Source organism: Phascolarctos cinereus, unplaced genomic scaffold (genome assembly GCF_003287225.1).
Source record: "Phascolarctos cinereus isolate Bilbo 61053 unplaced genomic scaffold, phaCin_HiC Scaffold_1;HRSCAF=81, whole genome shotgun sequence".
In the NCBI taxonomy this organism is placed as follows: domain Eukaryota; kingdom Metazoa; phylum Chordata; class Mammalia; order Diprotodontia; family Phascolarctidae; genus Phascolarctos; species Phascolarctos cinereus.
The window spans coordinates 220,991,540-221,012,881 of NW_027555514.1; the positions used below are offsets into that span (position 1 = coordinate 220,991,540).

The 21,342-nt window shown below is 46.8% G+C and overlaps 1 protein-coding gene across 1 annotated transcript in view; it reads left to right on the forward strand.

The window, feature by feature from the left end:
• The window catches only part of LRP1 (LDL receptor related protein 1), a 111,967-nt gene that overhangs the window by 64,809 nt on the left and 25,816 nt on the right, over positions 1-21,342 (forward strand). The window contains exons 41-61 of the mRNA XM_020990096.2: positions 292-669; positions 1,460-1,649; positions 7,712-7,916; positions 8,289-8,481; positions 9,391-9,516; positions 9,914-10,042; positions 10,381-10,500; positions 12,107-12,220; positions 12,534-12,683; positions 12,821-12,940; positions 13,260-13,376; positions 13,657-13,785; positions 14,226-14,348; positions 14,444-14,584; positions 14,941-15,131; positions 15,404-15,587; positions 15,930-16,015; positions 16,315-16,434; positions 17,381-17,568; positions 17,789-17,994; positions 18,316-18,504. Coding sequence (XP_020845755.1) covers positions 292-669; positions 1,460-1,649; positions 7,712-7,916; positions 8,289-8,481; positions 9,391-9,516; positions 9,914-10,042; positions 10,381-10,500; positions 12,107-12,220; positions 12,534-12,683; positions 12,821-12,940; positions 13,260-13,376; positions 13,657-13,785; positions 14,226-14,348; positions 14,444-14,584; positions 14,941-15,131; positions 15,404-15,587; positions 15,930-16,015; positions 16,315-16,434; positions 17,381-17,568; positions 17,789-17,994; positions 18,316-18,504 — 3,399 coding nt within the window. The remainder of the gene's footprint in view (positions 1-291; positions 670-1,459; positions 1,650-7,711; positions 7,917-8,288; positions 8,482-9,390; positions 9,517-9,913; positions 10,043-10,380; positions 10,501-12,106; positions 12,221-12,533; positions 12,684-12,820; positions 12,941-13,259; positions 13,377-13,656; positions 13,786-14,225; positions 14,349-14,443; positions 14,585-14,940; positions 15,132-15,403; positions 15,588-15,929; positions 16,016-16,314; positions 16,435-17,380; positions 17,569-17,788; positions 17,995-18,315; positions 18,505-21,342) is intronic.

Below are 21,342 nucleotides of genomic sequence, written 5' to 3' on the forward strand. Positions count from 1 at the left end.
TGCTCAAAGTCCTCAGAAATCAGGGGATTTCTGAACTGGGTTTGCAAGGTCAGAGGATGAACTTGGCTGATCAGCCAGCAGCCAGTATAATTCTGTTGGCTGGGCCAAAGGGTTGGTAGGCCACAAGTATGGTATTGATCCCTTAGGCTAAAATGGTGGATGGAGGCAGCAGGAGGGATACCATGGAGAAACATAAGCAATAAAATAGGAAGGCAGGAGATTCCCACAGAGGGTGGTGTTACTGACCCTGGGGGCCACCTGTGATGACTTCCCTTGACGTCGTCCTTCTAGGCACCAATGTGTGTGCGGTGGCCAATGGTGGGTGTCAGCAGCTGTGCCTGTACAGAGGGGGTGGGCGCCGGGCCTGCGCATGTGCCCATGGGATGCTGGCAGAGGACGGAGCATCCTGTCGCGAGTACGCTGGCTACCTGCTCTACTCAGAGCGCACCATCCTCAAGAGCGTCCACTTGTCAGATGAGCGCAACCTCAATGCCCCCGTGCAGCCTTTTGAGGACCCCGAGCATATGAAGAATGTGATTGCCCTAGCTTTTGACTACCGGGCAGCGGGCTCCCCAGGCACTGCCAACCGCATCTTCTTCAGCGACATCCACTTTGGGAACATCCAACAGATCAACGATGATGGATCTGGGAGGGTCACCATCGTGGAGAGTGAGTAAGGGCCAGAGAGGCCTGGGGGAAAGGGAGGAATCACACTCATAGTAAGCTCCTGGGTCACCCCTGGCCAGTGAACCCCTGCTGCACTGTCGGAGTGCAGATCGACCCAAGAGCGAGTAAAGAGATGATTCTTTGTGGGATAATTGCTTTATGGAAGGATTTAGCCCAAAGTCCCTTTAAACAGCAAGGTTCTCCAATTCGTCTAAAGTGAGACTCTTTTGACAAAAGTCTGTTTTATATTCAACCTTTCCAGAAACACAACTTGAGAATTCTATATGCAGAGTTTTAGTCTCTTCCCCCCCACCACCACCCCACTATTCCATATAATAAGGTTTACCTGTATTGAAATGGGGGTGTTTCTTTCCCCAAAATGGAGATTCAGCAGAAATAGAGATTTGGAGGATCAGAAGGCAATGTAAGAAGAAGACATCACAAGCCTTAATGATCCCCAGCTCTGCCCGCATTGCTTCCCTAGCTCCCTATCCCATTCCAGGCTCTAGTAGGCCTGGTTGTTACAGATAAATAAGGGTGTTCCTAGCTCTCCATCCCATGCCAGGCTCTAGTAGGCCTGGTTGTTACAGATAAATAAGGGTCTCCCTAGCTCCCCATCTCATTCCAGGCTTTAGTAGGCCTGGTTGTTACAGATAAATAAAGATGTCCCTGAATGAACCAACCTCTTCTCCCAAGGTCCACACTGACCACCCCCTAAGATGTCTTACTCTTGCTGTCCATGTTCCTCTCTATGCCACACTGACCACCACATCTTCCCATCTACTTTCTCCAGACGTGGGCTCCGTGGAAGGTCTGGCCTACCATCGAGGCTGGGACACCTTGTACTGGACAAGCTATACCACCTCCACCATCACTCGCCATACAGTAGATCAGACCCGGCCAGGGGCCTTCGAACGGGAAACGGTCATCACCATGTCTGGCGACGATCACCCCAGGGCCTTTGTGCTGGATGAGTGCCAGAAGTGAGTCGGGGGAGGAGAAGGTGGCCTGGAGGATGAAGAGGTGGGGCTGCTCTAGGGAGATACCTGGGCACTAGCCCTTCCCCTACCATGTACTAGGAAGTCATCTAGCCTCACTGGGCCTTAGCTAGCTCAGCTGTAGAACTGAATTGAAGGCAGGAGCTATGGACTGGAGTGATTGCTTGAAAACTCTTACAATTATGAAAATAATCATAGGCTATGGATTCCCCAAAATCAGTCAGTCAGGGGACCCAGTGGATAGAGCACTGGTCCCGGAGCCAGGAAGCCCAGAGTTCAAATCCAGACTCAGACATGATTAGCTGTGTGATCCTGGGCAAGTCATCTAAACCTGTCTGCCTCAGTTTCCTCAGCTATAAAATGGGGATGATAATAATGGCACCTACCTAGTAATCCAGGGTTCTTGTGAGGATCAAATGAGATAATATTTGTAAAATTCTCAGCCCAGTGGCATGTACATAGTAGGGGCTTAATAAATGCTTGTTTCTTCCTCCTGACATAGCAGCAAGGCACTGTGCTAGGTGGGATGGGGGATACAAAGAAGTGTGAGACAAAGTGCCTGCCCTCAAAGAGCTTATTGTCTCTATGTTGAGATAAGACTTAAGTGAAAATGTGTAGGGAAATATATAATAAAGTAACTTATTAATGAAAATCAATGTGGCATATTGTATAGAGAGCCAGTCTTGGAGTTGGAAAGACCAGGGCTTAGGCCCTGCTTCTCATACACTTAGCTGTGTGACCATAGGCAAGTTACTTAACCATTCAGTGCCCTTTGACAACTCTCTAAGACTATGTTACTCATCTGCCTCTGTGGAGGGAACACCTAGACTACACCATTGAAATCCTAGGTTAATAACAGTAGCTAGCATTCATAGGGGGCAGCCAGATGGTGCCACACTGGATAGAAAACCTTCCCTGAAGTCAGGAGGACCTGAGGTCAAATCCAGCCTCAGACACTTACCAGCTGTGTGACCCTGGGCACGTCACTTAACCCTGTTTGCGTCAGTGTCCTCATCTATAAAATGAGCTGGAGAAGAAAATGGTAAGCTATTCCAATATCTTTGCCAAGAAAACCCGAAATGGGGTCACACAAAGAGTCGGACATAACTGAACAACAGAACATTTATAGAGGGCCTTAAGGCTTGCAAAGCACTTCATATCCATTGTTTCATTTGCTCCTGTGAGGAAGTATTATCATCATAATTTTACAGATGAGGAAACTGAGAATAAGAGTAGGTAGGTGACCTACCCTGGGTCACTCAGCTAGTATCAGAGGCAGGGTTCAAACTCAGAACTTCCTGACTCCCAAGTCCAATATTCTCTCCCCTTCATCACCCAGCTACTCTGCTGATAAAAACCACACCATAGTAGGGCCAAGTGATCACTGGGGGTTCCTGTAATCAGGGATCTGATGTGGTAGAATTTGAGATAGACCTTGAAGAATAGGGATTTAGAAGGACTGAAAAGAGTGAGAAAGGCCTTCTAGGCAAAGGAATGCCATGGGAAACAGAAAGCATTAGGTCCATTTTAGGAGCAGAGGGAAGGGACCATTTGGAAAAATGTTGGAAGCTGAGGCCAGAGATGTATGTTGGAGCCAGATTCAGGAGCACCTCAAATACCAGTTTAAGGATCTTAGCCTTTTATTCACACTGTAGGTAATGAATAACCATTGATAGGTTTTTAGCTAAGGAATGCCTCGATCAAAGTGTGGTCTAGAAATTGTAATTCCATAGAGATGCACAAGACAGATTGAGAGGGAAAGAGACTGTGGGTGGGAAGTCCAGTGATGAGGCCACTATAATAGGCTAGTCAAGAGGTGATAAAGATCTGAATTTGAGTAGTGGCAGCTAGAATGGAAAGGAAGGCATGAATTTGAAAGGCATTGCAAAGGAAGAATTGACAGGACTTGGTGACTGATTAGATAATGGCAGAATCAAAGATGGCCCCAGACTTTCAAGCCTGGGCAGCAGGGAAAATGATGATGGAATGATTGACAGAAATAAGAAAATCTGGAGGGGGAGCAGGTTGGGGATGGGGGGATGATCTGTTTTAGTTGTGCTGAGTTTGAGGTAATGATGGAAATAGGCAGCAGGCAATTGGAAATGCAAGACTGAAGGTTGAGCGAGCGGTCAGGGAGAGAGATAAAAATGTAACGTATGGCTCCATTAATAAAGGCGTAGTTTCCTGAGTCCCACCGTCCTCTGCCCTGGCTAGACTCTATGAGAAGTACTATATCAAATTCTGAGCACCAAGTTTTATTTTATTTTATTTTATTTTGATTAATTTTTAAGTTTTCTCAATTTTTATACTAGTCTTTATCTGTGTGTATGTGTGTATATATGTACATACATATATATGTATATATCTCTAGAACTTTTTTTTTTAGTGAGGCAATTGGGGTTAAGTGACTTGCCCAAGGTCTCACAGCTAGTACGGGTCAAGTGTTTGGTCTGAGGCCAGATTTGAACTCAGGTCCTCCTGATTTCAGAGCCGGTGTGCTATCCACTGCACCACCTAGCTGCACCTGTATCTCTAGAACTTAATATAACTCCTGGCATTTAATAGGTTCTTAATAAATGCTAGCTTAGGGGTAGCAACAGATAGAGCCCTAGGCCTGGAGTCAGGAAAACCTGAGTTCAAATCCAATCTCAGACACTTACTAGCTGTGTGACCCTGGGCAAGTCACTTAACCCTGTTTACCTCAGTTTCCTCATCTGTAAAATGAGCTGGAGAAGGAGATGGCAAGCTACTCCAGTATCTTGGCAAAGAAGACCCCAGATGGGGTCACAGAGAGTCAGATGCAACTGAAAACAACTGAATGACAACAAAAATGCTAGCTTGCTAGTTGATAGCCCCTCTCCCCACCACTGTCACCCATCGTTGAATCCTCTCATAATTTAGAAAAACAAATAAAGCTGACTAACTAAATGTTCTCATCTGACAGCATATGGCACTTTCTGAACTCCCAATCCCCTGCCTCTCTAGGGAGAGAAAATAAGCATGTTCAATCATCGCTTCTCCAGTTCCACAATTGTGTATTATAATTAATCTCAGCTCAGTTGCCTCTTTGTATTATTTTTCTTTATGCTGTTGTAGTCACTGTATTGTCCTCCTGGTTCTGTTCTGCATCAGTTCATGCAAATCTTCCAAAGTTTCTATGAATTCTTTATATCTCTCATTTTTATGGCGTGATGATATTCCATGAACATTCATATGCCAGAGTTTGTTCAACCATCAGTGGATAACTGCTCTGTTTCTAGTTTGTTACTACCTCAAAGCATCCTCCTGTGACTGTTTTGGTATACATAGGGTCTTTCTGTCTTTGATCCCCTTCTGGTATACATTTTGGGAAAGATATTGATAAATTGGCCTCCACAAATTTCTGCTCCGGTGTCTCATCATGGCGTGTGTTCTTGAAGGTTACGTCAACAAAGTGTGAGCTCTGGTAGGTCCTTCCGTGTTAGAAAGTCTTTGAAAGCATCTCAGCAACAGACTGCTTTTTGAGGACCAATCTAAGCATGGAAAGTCTCAGCACCAAGGAACGTCATTTGGTGACAGTATTTTTGGTCATCACCTGGTGATGAATTCTTTAGTCATGGAAATATGTGAAACAAAGGAAAGTACAAATTGGCTCCTGGTGCTAAACCTCCCTCCCTCCCTGGCCGGTTTCTGCAGTCATGATGGCAGAATGGGAGAAAAGAGGACAGAGCAATAAGAATCACATCGTTTTTTAGGCAACTTAAGAACATTAACGTAGCTGTTGTTACTGTAAATGTGAAATCCTTCTCTGGTGACTGACAGATGAATGTACTACTGGAGGAAGTGAATCATATCAATTGTGACATTCTTCCTATAAATAAAACCAGAGGACAAAAGGAAATTGCATTTCAATGGAATGATGGCTCATAAGTTCTCCTTGGAGAGGCAAATAAGGGAAGTGGCAGAATTTTGTGGGTTCAAAGGCAACAAGAAACATCATTTGGTGACAGGACACTTGGTCACCTCATAATGCAAGAAATGTGTGTTTGCAAAAAGGCCACCATGAAAATAATTTCAGGGTATCTGTTTGCAAAGAATAAGGAGGTGGAAAAATTATGCACAGAATTTGATAAGACCTTCCAAATTAAGTCAACGTATACTTTAATTAGTGACTTCAGTGCAAAGGTGGACATTGGGGAAGGCAGTAAAAAGTCTTGGAAAATGTGGTTCATTTATAAGAAACAAGAAAAGCCAAGGGCTTGTAGACTATGCTGAAAACTCACACCTATGTATCATAGATATTTTCTTCAAGAAGAGAGTCAAGAGGGTGCTTGACATGGTGAGCTCCAAATAATTTTCACCAAAAAAAAGAAATAAAATTGATTATATGTTAACATTCAGGAATTGACTGATTTCTGATTTGAAAATCATTTCTGAATGCAATCATGCCACCAACTTGTTGAGTGGTCCAAGTCAAATTAGAAGAAAGAATACCAAATTAGAAGAAAAAAAATCAAGTTGAGATTTATGGTACACTCTTAAGGCAACTCTAGCCTAATTTATTTAAACAAATTAATGCAAAAATAAAAATGGGATGTGGATGAATTAAGAGACATTGACACAAACTATCACAGAGGTAGTTCAACAGATGTAATCTGTTGTGAACAAAAGAGTTTAGAAACCACTTCAGTAAACAAATATCTGATCTCCTTGCCAAGCGAAGAGAGATGCCAGCCAAAAACAACTTTGGTTTAAGACATAATCTTGTACAGTGGAAGATGGAAGACAATCATAAGTAGTATTGTCTCGTAAAACTGAGCAGAAGGGAGGCAGTCAGGTGGCACAGTGGATAGAGCACCGGCCCTGAAATCAGGAGGACCTGAGTTCAAATCTGACCTCAGACCAAACACTTGACACTTACTAGCTGTGTGATCCTGGGCAACTCACTTAACCCCAGTTGCCTTAAAAAAAAAAATAAAAATTTTTAAAAAATTTAAAAACTGAGCAGAAAGAAAAAGTTTACCAAAAGATTGGCTAGAGACTCAACTAATCCATAGAATCCTTAGGGCATTCAGTGGAAGGACAATGAACAGATAAAAATGGCAAAGAACTGTAAAGATGTCTGTAACAAGTTCCCTTCTCTTTCAGTGCGAGTGGAACCACCACACTTGAATTCACAGTCCCTAATAATTTGCTTGAAGAAGTAGCAATTACAGTAAATAAAAAAATAAAATATGAGAAGGCCGAGTTGAATTAGAACTAGAAATTAGGCACCTAGAAAGTGGGAGAGCCTGGAACCATGGAGAACCTGGCATCCAGTTAGATGAGCCAGAGACCTAGAAAAACCTAGAAACCCAAAGCCCATTTAGAGATCCAAACCGTAGGGAAACTTAGGTCACAGTACTAAACATAGTATTAAGAAAATTAAGCCAGGGGCAGGTAGATGGTGCAGTGGATAGAACACCAGCCATGGAGTCAGGAGGATCTGAGTTCTCAGACACTTAGTCTCTGTGTGATGCTGGGCAAGTCTCAGATTGCCTCAAAAAAAAAAAATCAAGCCATATACCTAGAATGGGTGCACTTAAAAACCAGAAAGGGCCACAAGCCTGGAAGTTTACTGGGGCCACACAAACGTTCCGTGTTCCGTGCTGGGGTAGTTGGATTAGATTGACCTCTGCGATCCCTTTCAATTCTCTGATTTTGTGCTTTGAGATGTTGGAGTATGGCTAGTCTCCCATGGCTCTCTCTGTTTTTATATCTGTAAAATGGTAGGACTTGATGATTTTAGAGATCTCTTTTAGATCTAAAATCTTTTGAAAGTCCATTTTTAAAATTTATTTGTAGTAGAGGCCATCCCAAGAAACATGTATGGGGATGGGTTTGCACTCTGGGCCCTTGCTAAAGGGCATGTGGAACTATGATGGGGGAAGGGGTGTCAAAGATGATTGCAGGTTGAGCCAGGAAGAGCTGTCCCTTCAATAGATCGGATTCACTCCCACTTCCTAGGTGCCTCCTGCTCTTCCACCACTCCCCGTCACCTGTCCTTGGTTTTTTTTTGTCTTACCCAGCCTGATGTTCTGGACCAACTGGAATGAACAGCATCCGAGCATCATGCGGGCAGCGCTGTCAGGTGCCAATGTCCTGACGCTGATCGAACGTGACATCCGAACACCCAATGGTCTGGCCATTGACCACCGTGCAGAGAAACTCTACTTCTCTGATGCCACACTGGACAAGATTGAGCGCTGCGAGTATGATGGCTCCCACCGATATGTGAGTCTGGGATCGAGGGGCAAGGAGGTCTCTTTGTGATTCTTCACTACAAATCCAAGGATTAGGGAGGGGAGGGGTAGGGAAAGCATGACTCCCACTGTCAGAGATGAAGGAAATGCCAGTTGGCCAAACCCAATAACTGAATAAACATAAATGCACCAAAAATGAAGAGGTAAGAGGAAGAGAAAGATGATCTTGGGTGTAATGCTGCCTTCAAGATAGACTATTCGAAATTCATTCTCCTGGGTTTTTTTCTCTCCCATTCTCTGAATATCTGCCCTTTGGCATTCTCATCCCCTGGGATTGGCTGCATGTGAGATGAGGTGTCAGAGATCAGAATTATGACCAATGACATGGCCCCATGCCCTCCAGGTGATCCTGAAGTCAGAGCCCGTCCACCCTTTTGGGCTGGCTGTGTATGGAGAGCACATTTTCTGGACAGACTGGGTGCGGCGGGCCGTGCAGAGAGCCAACAAGTACGTGGGCAGCAACATGAAGCTGCTTCGAGTGGACATCCCCCAGCAGCCCATGGGCATTGTTGCCGTGGCTAACGACACTAACAGTTGTGAGTGTCCTTCCACTCTGCATCCTTCCCATATACACACCCTAGATTCCCCAAAGACCAGGATCTTGCACACACATGCACCCATTTCCTTGAGCCCTCTGCCCCCCAAACCCACGAGCTTTCCTCTGGGGCTTTCTTCTCCCCTCCGCTGTAATCCTGTCATAGCAAATAGAGCACTGGACTTGAATTCAGGAAGAACTAGGTTCAAATCCTGTCTCAAACGCTTACAAGATAGATAACCTCCCAAAAGTCACTTCCGTCCCTTCAGCCTGTATGTCCTCATCTGTAAAATGGGGATAATAATAGCTGTAGCATTTAGTTCACAGTATTATTTTAAGGATCAAATGAGATAATATATGTAAAATACTTTTTAAACCCTTAAAGCATTATACAATAATACATTTATAAGAATAAATTTCGATTATTATTCAACACATGCCCCAGGACCTCCAGTCACTCTACTATCTCACCTACTCACCCGAGAACTTTCCCCTAATAATCCGAGATTTCTGTATACGTGCCTTGATATACCCAAACCCAGTATCTTCCAGAGAGAGAGAGAGAAATACGCAAACACACCCTTGAGTTGTCCCTCTAGTTCAGGAACCTGTATACATATTATATAGGTCCCTACTTGCAACTAAGACTCTTTCCTATACACATCCCAGAACCCCACCAAAATTCAGTTTCTTCCACTCTCACCTCAAGAGCCTACTCAATCCTGAACATCCCCTATATACACATCCCAGACTTCCCTTCTCCATCAGGGCCCCACCAGTAACCCTAGATACCACTGCCATAGTTTTTGGTGCCCCGTGTGGAGTGAGAGCTGCACTGTTCAGGTGGCATCTCCCTGGGCATGATTCTGGGGGGTAGAGTCTATCACACCCTCTTCTTCTCCTCTTCCAGGTGAGCTTTCTCCTTGCCGTGTGAACAATGGAGGCTGTCAGGACTTGTGTATGCTCACACCCCAGGGACATGTCAAATGCTCTTGTCGGGGGGCTCGCGTTCTCCAAGACGACTTTACTTGCCGAGGTGAGGGCAGGGGACGTGGACCTGGAGGAGGGTGGGAGAGATGTGGTGAAGGAGGGTGACATGGAAGAGTGGTAGAGAAATTTTAGGTTAGAGGCAGAAGTAAAATCATCTAAAGTTGATAAGATTTATAAAATGATGGAGCTGAAAGGGACCTCAGTGATCTTCTAGCCTAACCCACCACATACCCCCAACCTTGTATAGAGGAGAAAGTTGAGGTTGTGATGTTATATGACTTATTCAAGGTCATACATTTTGTAAGGTTGACCTCCAGTTCCCAGCAAGAAGGGCCAGTAGGACTCAGTACTTAGGGACATGGACCAGGGATTTTGTACATGGATAAGCCCTGGATCCTGAACCCTCTTTGTCCCTTCTCCCTGTTGATAACCCCAATTTCCAGCCATGAACTCTACCTGCCGGACACAAGATGAGTTTGAATGCGCCAATGGTGAATGCATCAGCTTCAGCCTGACCTGTGACGGCACCTCCCACTGCAAGGATAAGTCAGATGAGAAGCCATCCTACTGCAGTAAGAACCCCACCACTTAGACTCCAGACCCCTGTGCTTTATCCACACGTACTACCCCATCACTGGCCCCAGCCCATCATGCCTTTATGCTCCAGCCCTGGATGTGTGGGGAGTACTAGGGAGGCACTCAGAGCAGAGGCTGAGGTGACCCCAGATCCTAAGCCAGAATGGTGCAGAAACAAGGTTAGTATGATAAGCAGCTGGGGGACCAGGGACCGTGATTTGTCCTTACCGTATCCCTAACCATCTGTAGTACAGAGTAGGCCCTCCATACTTACCTGCCGAGTGAATGAGTACACATGAGCATCTTCCACTCACTCTGACCTTCTCCTCCCCAGACACACGCCGCTGTAAGAAAACTTTCCGTCAGTGTAACAATGGGCGCTGTGTGCCCAACACCCTGTGGTGCAACGGGGCAGACGACTGTGGCGATGGCTCAGATGAAATCCCATGTAACAGTGAGTGCTAGAGACTCCCCTCCCCATCCCCCTGGAGAGTGAATAGTTCTCCTGCATCCCCTAGCCTTCGAGCCTAGGACTTCTTAACCTGGGGGCTGTGAGCTTTTTTTAAAAAAATTTGATAACTATATTTCAATATAAATTAGTCCAAAGGCTTCACCAGACTGTCAGAAGGGTCCATGAAACAGAAAAGGTTAAGAAGCTCTGTCCGAGGTGTTAGATTCTACCCTGATTCTCTTCAGCCCTGAGTTTCTGGTTTCCTTAAGTTAGTGTTATTGTTGTTGCTGTAAATAAGAACAGCTCAAATTTATAAGGTCTTTTTTAATGTTTATAAAACACTTTCCTCACAACAAATCCTCTTTACATTTTATTTTTTTTTCTGGTTAACAAATTCCTTTTCTCTCCTTTTCACCTCCTCACATCACTGGAAAAAGAAAAGAAAAAAAAAAAAGAAAAACCAAATCCTTGTAACAAATATACATAGTCAAGCAAAATAAATTCCTGTATTAGCCCTGCCCAGAACATACATATACTCTGAGGTCAGGAGGTTGGGAGCACACTGCATCATCAGTCCTCCCACAATCCTGACTGGGGATTGAGTTAATCTGAGGTCATAAGTCTTTCGGAGGCCTTGGAACTGTACAGTACAGATCAACAAGCAGTTAAGCACCTTCTGTGTTCCAGGCACTGGGCTAAGTTCTGGGAATACAAAGAAAAGCAAAAATAATCCCTACCCTTAAGCAGCTTCCAGTCTCATGAGAGGAGATGACATGTAAATAACTCTGTATGAACAAGATATTTGCAGTATAATTGGAAATAATTTCATAGAGAAGGCATTAGGATTAATTAGTATTAAGGGGGACCAGGAAAGACTTCTTACAGAAGGTGGGATTTTAGCTAAAATGTGAACAAAATCAGAGAAACCAGGAGAAATATTACAGATATTACAAGTTTAATTACAAGTATTATTAACTACACTTTATAGGGTTGGAAATGGAAGCTCAGAGAGGTCCCATGCCTGTGGTTGTCCACAGTAAATGTCAGAAGCAGTAGACCCTCCAGATCTTTTAACTCAAGCCCTGGACTTTTTCCCACTACCTTGACCTGCTAGTTTTCTCCTTTGTAAAATGGGAATAATCCTTTTTGCCCTGTCTAGCTCACAAGGTCATTGTAAAGAAAGTGCTTTGTAAACCCTCAAACACTACAGAAATGGGAGTTGGTTTGGTTGGGGAGGAGGGGAATAAGCATCCATTCACCCTCCATCAATGCAGATCAGTAACTTGTCTAAATGGTAGTTTTAAAGTGTGGCTTGGGGCACCGAGAGTTTGAGTACCAATCACTGTCACATAACTCCTATGTGTGAGAGGTGAGATTGGATCCTGGGTCTTTCTGGCTCCAAGGCCGGTCTGTTATTTTTAGTTCTTATTACAAGTTGATCACTGTGTCTTTGGCCCTCTTGGGTTCCAAGTGTCTAGTTCCATGCTCTCTCACACTGCGGCCACTTGGTGGAGGGAGCTATGGGTTCCAAGCCTCTTCCCCTCAGGCTCTGCTCATTTCCAGATGTGGAGTACCAGACTGATGAGAGTCTGGCTGGGTTGTTTTACAGAGACCGCCTGTGCTGCAGATGAGTTCCGATGCCGGGATGGGAGCTGCATCAGTAATTCCAGCCGTTGCAACCAATTTTTGGACTGTGAAGATGCATCCGATGAGATGAATTGTAGTGAGTAGAGGGTTTGTCCTGGTTCCCTCATGTCACCCCTGTTTCCCCTGTCCCTCGTTTTCCTCAGTTCTCCCTTCCCCTCCTGCTTCCATCATCCATTCGTTGGTTCTATCCCACCCCACCTCCAACTCCTGGTTTCTCCTTCATGGCCCCCTCTTCTCCCTCTTCCTCTGCCCCATTTTTCTTCCCCAGGCCCGCCCCTGCCCCGGGTCTCACAAAGGGAGGCAACAAGTAGGGATGGAAAGGGGATCTTTCCAGGGGTGGGGGAGGGACCAGGATGTCACCCCTCTCCCTCCCCCACCACCACCCTCAGGCACCACTGACTGTAGCAGCTACTTCCGCCTGGGGGTGAAGGGGGTGACGTTCCTGCCGTGTGAGCGGACGTCCCTGTGCTATGCCTCCAGCTGGGTTTGTGATGGAGCCAATGACTGCGGAGATTACAGCGATGAGCGTGACTGCCCAGGTCAGTGACCCCAGTCTAGAGGGGCGATTCTGACTTGGTGGGAAGGGGCGCTGGTCATGGGGTCCCTTCCTGCACCTTGCCTGTGGGTCCACTGGGCTGTTGAAGATGGTCCCTTCACATCCAGCATCCCACCCTAGGTGTGAAGCCCAGGTGCCCCCTGAATTATTTCCCCTGCCCCAGTGGCCGATGTATCCCCATGAGCTGGACGTGTGACAAGGAGGATGACTGTGAGCATGGCGAGGATGAGGCCCACTGCAGTGAGTAAAAGCCCAAACCCCTTTTTCCTCAAACCCAGCACTCCAGAGTATGAGCACAGAGAAACTGAGGGCTTTGTAGGAAGGGATTCTCACTCTATCCCAACGATCAGGGCACCTACTTTTTAGATGCCCTGGTAATCCCTCACCTTGGAACATCTTATCCCCAAACCTCAGAAACTCTAGCCCTTCTCTTTTTCTTATGTCGGACCCCAGGGCTTTAAGAGTGAGGGGCTCTGTGTGCCATATTCCCAAGACATTGCGTCCTGCCCATATCTCTACTCCCTAATTCAACTGTTGTCCCCATGCATCCCTCCTCCAGACAAGTTCTGCTCAGAGTCCCAGTTTGAATGCCAAAATCATCGATGCATCTCTAAGGAATGGCTATGTGATGGGAGTGATGATTGTGGAGATGGCTCGGATGAAGCTGCACCCTGCCGTGAGTTACCAGGGGTTAATGGGAGGGGGAACAGGGTAGAGGAGCCTGGCCACATGTGCCCATGAGTGCCTAGATAAGAGAGTTGTAGCTGAGAATGGCCATTCATCTTCTGGTAGGGAAAGAGTGGGGAGTTGTTGCTCTAAGGGACTGCCCAAGGAAGAGCCTGGGAATGATTCAGCCAACAAGGGTGGAGAAGAGCTTGGCCTTCTGTGTGTGTATATGTATGTGTATGACTCCCTGTCCCTGAGGCTCTCAATGACCAATCCTTCTTCTCCTGTAGAGGGTAAGACCTGTGGCCCATCATCCTTCTCTTGCCCGGGCATGCACTTCTGCGTTCCTGACCGCTGGCTCTGCGATGGGGACAAAGACTGCGCCGATGGTGCCGACGAGAGTGTTGCGGCTGGATGTTGTGAGTGACCAGGGAAGGGCTGTCCAGGGGAGAAGTGACCCCAGAGTCATCGAGCATTACACTCAGAAGGGACCCTGGGAACCATCTGGTCTTCATCTCACAAAGGAGAGCGCTCAGGTTTAGTGAGAGTTAGTGACTTGTCGTAGGTGACGTAGTTTGTTCGCTGCTCCACCAGGGCTAGCTAGCACTCAGGTGCCCTAAATCTGATTCAGTCTGTGTTCTGCCACACTAACTGGGCTAAGAAGAAGTGGTCAAGGATGACTGAGAAGGGCATATGTGGCCAGTGAGCAGTTACGGGGACCAGGAGAACTTGTAGCTCAGTGTGGGTAGAATGTCTTGTCAGAGTAATGGAGACTAGAAGTGAGGTGGAGGGAGCAGGACTAGGAGGGTTGTGGGTGGGTTCATGTGGTCCCAAGTGGGCTCTGGCCCTTCTCCCACAGTGTACAACAGCACCTGTGATGAGCGAGAGTTCATGTGTCAGAATCGTCAGTGTATCCCCAAGCACTTTGTCTGTGACCACGACAGAGATTGTACAGATGGCTCTGATGAGTCACCGGAATGCGGTAAGGGATGGGCGTCCCTGAGGGGTCAGCCTGATGGCTGTGTCTAGGGAAGCTCATCGCTCACCTGACTGCCCTCTTCCTCCCCTGCCTTCCAGAGTACCCCACGTGCGGCCCTACTGAGTTCCGCTGTGCCAATGGGCGCTGCCTGAGCTCCCGCCAGTGGGAATGCGATGGGGAGAATGACTGTCATGATCAGAGTGATGAGGCCCCAAAGAACCCTCACTGTACCAGCCCAGGTAATAAAATGTGCAGGGGGTACTGCTGCCCATCTGCAGTCATTGGTGCTGATTTTACCTGGGGGTGGCACCGAGCAAGCACTCAACAAAGAGGTAGGAAAGAGAGTGGTGTTTCCAATCTTAACTCTGATACCCAGTCACTGTGGCCCGGGACAAGTCACTTAACTATGCCAAGGCTCAATTTTTTTCATATGTAAGATGGAAATAATATTTGCGTTACCCAGCCTACGAGGTTGTTGTCAGGAAAGCATTTTGTAAACCCCTAACATACAATGGAAATGAGAACTGTTGGGAATCATGATGTCCAGAAAACAGACCCTGGGGATCCCTGACTTTGCTCCTCTTCTCTTCCCCAGAACACAAGTGCAATGCATCCTCCCAGTTCCTGTGTGAAAGTGGGCGTTGTGTGAGTGACTCCCTGGTGTGCAATGGGCAAGATGACTGTGGCGATGGTTCAGATGAGCGTAGCTGCCATATCAATGAATGCCTGAGCCGGAAACTCAGTGGCTGCAGCCAGGACTGTGAGGACCTGAAGATTGGGTACAAGGTGAGTGCCCAGGCCTGAGCCTCCCAGACACCCAGACACACATCTGGCCCTGGCATCGAGGCCTTCACCTTAAGCCCCACCTTCCCAGGGTAGAGACGGAGGGAGGGGGTGCACCAAGGGAGGATTTGCGCTCTGGCCAGGTTCCACGGTAAGGGTGGTGGTGCATGAGGGAACAGTTCTTCCCCAGGGCTGAGGCCTTCTACCTACCCACACCCCACCCCTCAGCCCCATGTCCCTGGTGCCCCGTGCCCCATGCCCGCTGTGCCCCTCAGTGCCGCTGCCGCCCAGGATTCCGGCTAAAGGACGATGGTCGAACATGTGCAGATGTGGACGAGTGCAACACCAGCTTCCCCTGTAGCCAGCGCTGCATCAACACCCATGGCAGCTACAAGTGTCTGTGTGTGGATGGCTATGCCCCCCGAGGGGGCGACGCCCACAGCTGCAAGGCTGTGACTGGTGAGGGGAGCCTCCCAGGGGAGAGGGCAAGGAGCACAGGAGCCACCCTGGGGCCCCTGGGACTACAGAGTCACAAGAATCCCTCTCTAATGATGAGGCATTATTTTCCAGTGCGATCTGTCATATCAGATGGGCAGCCGCCCTATTGCTATTATTTTAATCCACCTCTGAACCTAATCCCCACAAGCTGTAGGGCCGTGACAGGGCAGGGGGTCCTGGGGGGAGGTGAGACCTTGGGAAGTCAGATGTTTGAAGATTGGGAGGAAGAGATTAGACATGCCTCTTTGCGGGATGGGACCTCAGACCACCACCCTTATTTCCCATCCTACCTCTACCCCGCAGATGAGGAGCCATTCTTGATTTTTGCCAACCGCTACTACCTTCGCAAGCTTAACTTGGATGGCACTAACTATACTCTGCTCAAGCAGGTACCAGAATCCTCTGACCTCCCTGCCCCCATCTTCACCTCTCCACTTTCTTCCTACTCTGTGCCTGTCTTCCAGGCCTGATCTTTATTCTCCACCACCTCCCAGCTCCCTGGGCTGACACTGATCTTAATTACAAAGAACCTGGGGGTGGAAGGGGGAAGGGCGGGACTCCTTTCTCTGTGGGCCTTCCCTCTACAGCCTCACTTTCCTCTCCCTACTGTCTCACTGCCCCTCTATCCCAATCTTTAGTCCCCTGCCCCTGCCCCAGGCTCCAGTCCTCATGTCCTGCCATACATTAGGGCCTGAACAATGCAGTCGCCCTGGATTTTGATTACCGAGAACAGATGATTTACTGGACAGATGTGACAACTCAGGGAAGCATGATCCGAAGAATGAATATCAATGGAAGCCATGTCCAGGTGAGGGGGTCCCCATTCCCTGAGATAGGAGCAGGTCCCTAGAAAAATCAAAAAGGGAGAGTCCAGGGGCCCAGCTGTCCAGAGCAGGTATTCTTAACCCAGAGGCACATGGACCCAAGAAGAACGTGGAGAGATTTCAGGGGGTCTTTGATTTTGTTGGGGGGGAAATTACTTCTTTATTTCTACTAACCTCTTACTGAAATTTAACATGTCCTCAAATTATAAATTAATTTTTTTTTCTGAGAAGGGATCCATAGGTCATTATATTGTCCAACAAAATTAAGAACACTTTGCCATCCAGTGATGATCATTCCCGCCACTTGGATCCCTACAAAAACCACCTCCGTCTTCCCTTAGTCATTCCAGTAGCCTGCTGCTCTGGTCCAAGACCACTCAGATGAGGCCTGGCCATTGCTTTCTGGGGAAGATTTTCCCTTCCCCCTTTACTCTCTTCATATCTCAGGGATATCGTTCCTTGAAGTGTGACCTCCCTCCTTCCTCTTGTCATCTCATTTCTTCCTCTCTCCCCATTTTCCTGTGCCCTCCAGTGGGGTTTGGGTTCTCTGGAAATCTGAAGAAGAGTCTGGTCTCTGAAAGCCAGAGTCCATGAGAATGGGGTTCTGGTGGATCTCTTTCACAGGGGGGTGCTAGAGGCAGCTCATATTGGCTTGAGAAATTAAATGTTCAGTGTGAGCATTTATGCCCCAGAACCTGGCATATGCTACAGATCTGGGCTTCATCTATTGTTTTGCTGACTGCCTACACTTAAGAAACTGATGGAGAAAATGTTAATGATACAAATTTTGTTTTTAAATGTATCATGCATACTTTTTTTTTGATAGAACTAGTTCTTGAACAATTACCAGCAAATCCTTGGTCTCTCTTCCCCCTTCTGTGGCCCTTCTTAAGGGATCTCATCTCACACTGTCCCTCACCCTTCCCCCAGGTGCTGCACCGAACAGGCCTTAGTAACCCAGATGGGCTGGCTGTGGACTGGGTGGGCGGAAACCTGTACTGGTGTGACAAAGGCAGAGATACCATTGAGGTGTCCAAGCTCAATGGGGCCTACCGGACAGTGCTGGTCAGCTCCGGCCTCCGGGAGCCTAGAGCACTGGTGGTGGATGTACAAAATGGGTAAGTACAGGGGAATAATAAATACTGAGCTCATGCTCAGATAAAAGTGCCCAGAGGAGAAAGGTCAACCCTGGCATTTGGGTTTGCCCAACCCTAGTCTGGGTAGAATCAGGACTAAAAAGTCTAGTATTCTCAGGTTCTCACCACATCCTGACTCTTGGGTGAGGCCATGGCATCTGAGCCCCCTAGAGTGCTCACCTGGCTTCTGGTGTGGGCGCAGGTACCTGTACTGGACAGACTGGGGTGACCACTCACTGATCGGGAGGATTGGCATGGATGGCTCAGGACGCAGCGTTGTTGTAGACACCAAGATAACATGGCCCAATGGTCTAACCCTGGATTATGTCACCGAGCGAATCTACTGGGCAGATGCCCGTGAGGACTACATTGAGTTTGCCAGCTTGGATGGTTCCAATCGCCATATTGGTCAGTGTCATCTGCGGGCATTGTTTGGGGTCCAAGGATGGCAAAGGATGGGTACCAGCTGGTTCTGGGGGCACCAAGGATCTAAGGAGATGGGGACCAAGAAGTTACAGAGTGAATTTAAGCTAAGGCATTGACATAGAGGGACCAGACAGCTCTTACCCTTTGACTTGCCCTCAGAATAGAACTCCATCCTCCATGCCCCCCGCCTGTAATTGTTCTCCAGCTCCATGTGGTGGACAGGGTGAGGAGGAGAAGGGATGCTATCAGCATTAGAGGGAATGTTTTTAGGATCCCTCAACCATGCTATTCTTCTCCTCCCAGTGCTGAGCCAGGACATCCCCCACATCTTTGCACTCACCCTGTTTGAAGACTTTGTATACTGGACCGATTGGGAGACCAAGTCTATAAACCGGGCACACAAGACTACAGGGGCCAACAAGACTTTGCTCATCAGCACTTTACATCGGCCCATGGACCTGCACGTCTTCCACGCCCTTCGCCAGCCTGATGGTGAGGATGGAGAGCCACTATAGGAGCAGAGACACAGGGCTATAGTTTGGGACTAGGATAGACTAGAATATTAGAGGGAGGAGGAATGACGGTATGGATTTTATGAGGTGGCAGCATCTGGTGGTCAAGACATGTCTGAGTCCTTATCATCCCAGTTCATCCAGCCAGCCAGCCAGCCATCCAGCCATCCATTCACTCCATAATTGTTGATGGAGCATCTACTGTATCCTCAGCATTGTGCCAGCTACTTAAAAAGATACAAGGAGGTACCCTGCCTACAAGATGCTTACAATCTAGATGAAAAGACAAGAGGTATAGACATAGAGCACATCTCAGTGATCAGACAAGACAGTGGGCTGTACAACATGGGCCAAGGGAGTAATAAAAATTGGGAGGTGCTACTGGAGTTCTGAGGAAGGAGCAATGAGTGTGGGCCAAGCCAGTTAGGGAAGCTTCCATGCGGAAGGTATGAGGTGGATTGGTCCTTAAAGGATATGTATGATATAGGGATGCATATGGAAGAAGGAAGGACATTCTAGGCTAGCATGAACAAAGGCACAGAAGTACAAACATTCTGCGTTCACAGGACAATTAAGAGACTCTAACCCTAAACGCCTCTGGCTCTAATCCCAAACCCCAGGGTCCAGCAGAGCCTTCTGCACTATCCCAGAGCCTGGAGCCCTACAAGTTGTTATGCAAAGGGAAAGGGAGGGAATAAGCATTTCTGTAGCACCTTCTATCTGCCAGGCACTGTGCTAAGTGCTTTATAAATGGTATCTCATTTCATCCTCACTAGAACCCTGGGAGGTAGGTGTTATCATTATCCCCATTTCACAATTAAGGAAATTGAGGCAAACAGAAGCTAAGTGATTTGCCTGAGGTCACCCAGCTAGTAAGTGTCTGAGGCCACATTTGAACTCAGAACTTCCTGGCGCCAAGCCCAGCCCTCTGTGTGTGGCACCACCGAGACTTGGGAGTCAGAAGATCTAAGTTTGATTCCAAATTCTGCCACTTGCTCCTAAGACCTTAAACAAATCACTTCAACACTTTGGGTCTCAGTTTCCTCATCTTTAAAATATGGGAGTTGACCTAGATTTCTAAGTGTCCTTTATAACACAAAATCCTGTGATTTTATGAGCCTCAGTTTCCCCATCTGCAAAATGGAGAAAATAATGATATTTGATTTATCTACTTGTGATGAGGCTCCAATAAGATCATTTTCCTACCTGTGTGACCTCAGGCAAGTCTTGCCCTCTCCATGACTAAATATCCTCATCTGTCAAATGGGAATTTTCAAGCAGATGATGTCCAGAGACCCATTCTACTTCTAAAGCCTATGATTCCAACTGGTGGCATCTCCCACGGACACCCACTAGACAAGTCGTTTCATTTCTCCGCTTCCTCATCTAGAAGATGGAAGCGGTCATCCCTAAAAAAATAAATAGATAAAAAGTCATTCCTGCCATCATTTTATCACAGGGTAAAATGAGATGATAAAAATGACAAAAATCAAGTGACAGGTCTTAGGGAAGAAACACCAACTGCCATCATTTAAAGGGGCTGAGATCTGGCCTAGGGCCTGTGACTGCAGACATTTACAAGATAGCCAGTTGGGGTCAGAAACAGTAGAAGGAGGATCATTGTTGTGTAGTCATTTTGGTGGTGTCCAACTCTTTGTGACCCCATTTGGGGTTTTCTTAGCCAAGATACTGGAGTGGTTTGCCATTTCCTTCTCCAGCTCATTTTATAGATGAGAAAAGTGAGGCAAACAGCGTTAAATGACTTGCCTGGGGTCACATAGCTAGTAAGTGTTTAGGACTGGATTTGAACTTGGGTCTTCCTGCCTCCGGGTCCAGCACTCTAATCATAGGCAAGTCCTTTAATGTCACTAAGCCTCAGTTTCCTTGTTTGTGAATGGGGATAATTATAACTCCTGTCTTACAGTGTTGTTGGAAATATCAAATGAGAAATATATGTATAGTAATTTGTAAACTTTAAATTATAGATGACAACTATTGTTATTGGTTTGCCATTTGGCAAAATTCCCTGGGGTGGGAATCCCCAAGCTCAGCTCTAAGAAATGAGAATATTTCATTTCTGAGCTTTTAGAGCGGTGCTAGTACTGGGGTGGTTTCATTTTATTTATTTATTTTTTTGGTGAGGCACCTGGGTTAGGTGACTTAAGAGTCACACAGCTAGGAAATATTATGTGATTGAGGCCAGATTTGAGTTAAGTGACTTGCCCAGAGTCACACAACTAGGAAATACTATGTGTCTGAATTCAGATTTGAACTCAGGTCCTCCTGACTTCAGGGCCAGTGGTCTATCCACTTAGCCACCTAGCTGCCCTGGGGTGAAGGTTTTAAAAGAATAGTAGAGTTGGAATTAGGGATAAGGGTGAGGTAGAGGTGGGGTTAGGGCAAGGGTGAGGAACCTCTACCTTAAGGCTACATGTGTCCTTCTAGGTCCTTAAGTATGGCCTTTTAACAGACTCCTCAAAGCGGAATTCCTTCAAAAGGCCACACTTAAGGATCTAGAAGGCCACACGTGGCCTTAAGGCCATAGGTTCCCCACCCCTGGGTTAGAGAATAGGAGAAACAAAGGATTAGGCTGAGATCAGAGATAGGGTCAGGACTGCTGTTCTCAGACTTGTTGATTTCAGGACCCCTTTATATAAGCTCTTAAAAATTATTGAGGACCTCAGAGAGCTTTTTTTAAAAATGCAGGTTATATCTATTGATATTTACCATACTATAAATTAAAATTCATAAAATGTTAAAGTATTTATTCTTTTTAAAACAACAACAACAATAGTAATAATAAACCCATTAAAATAAA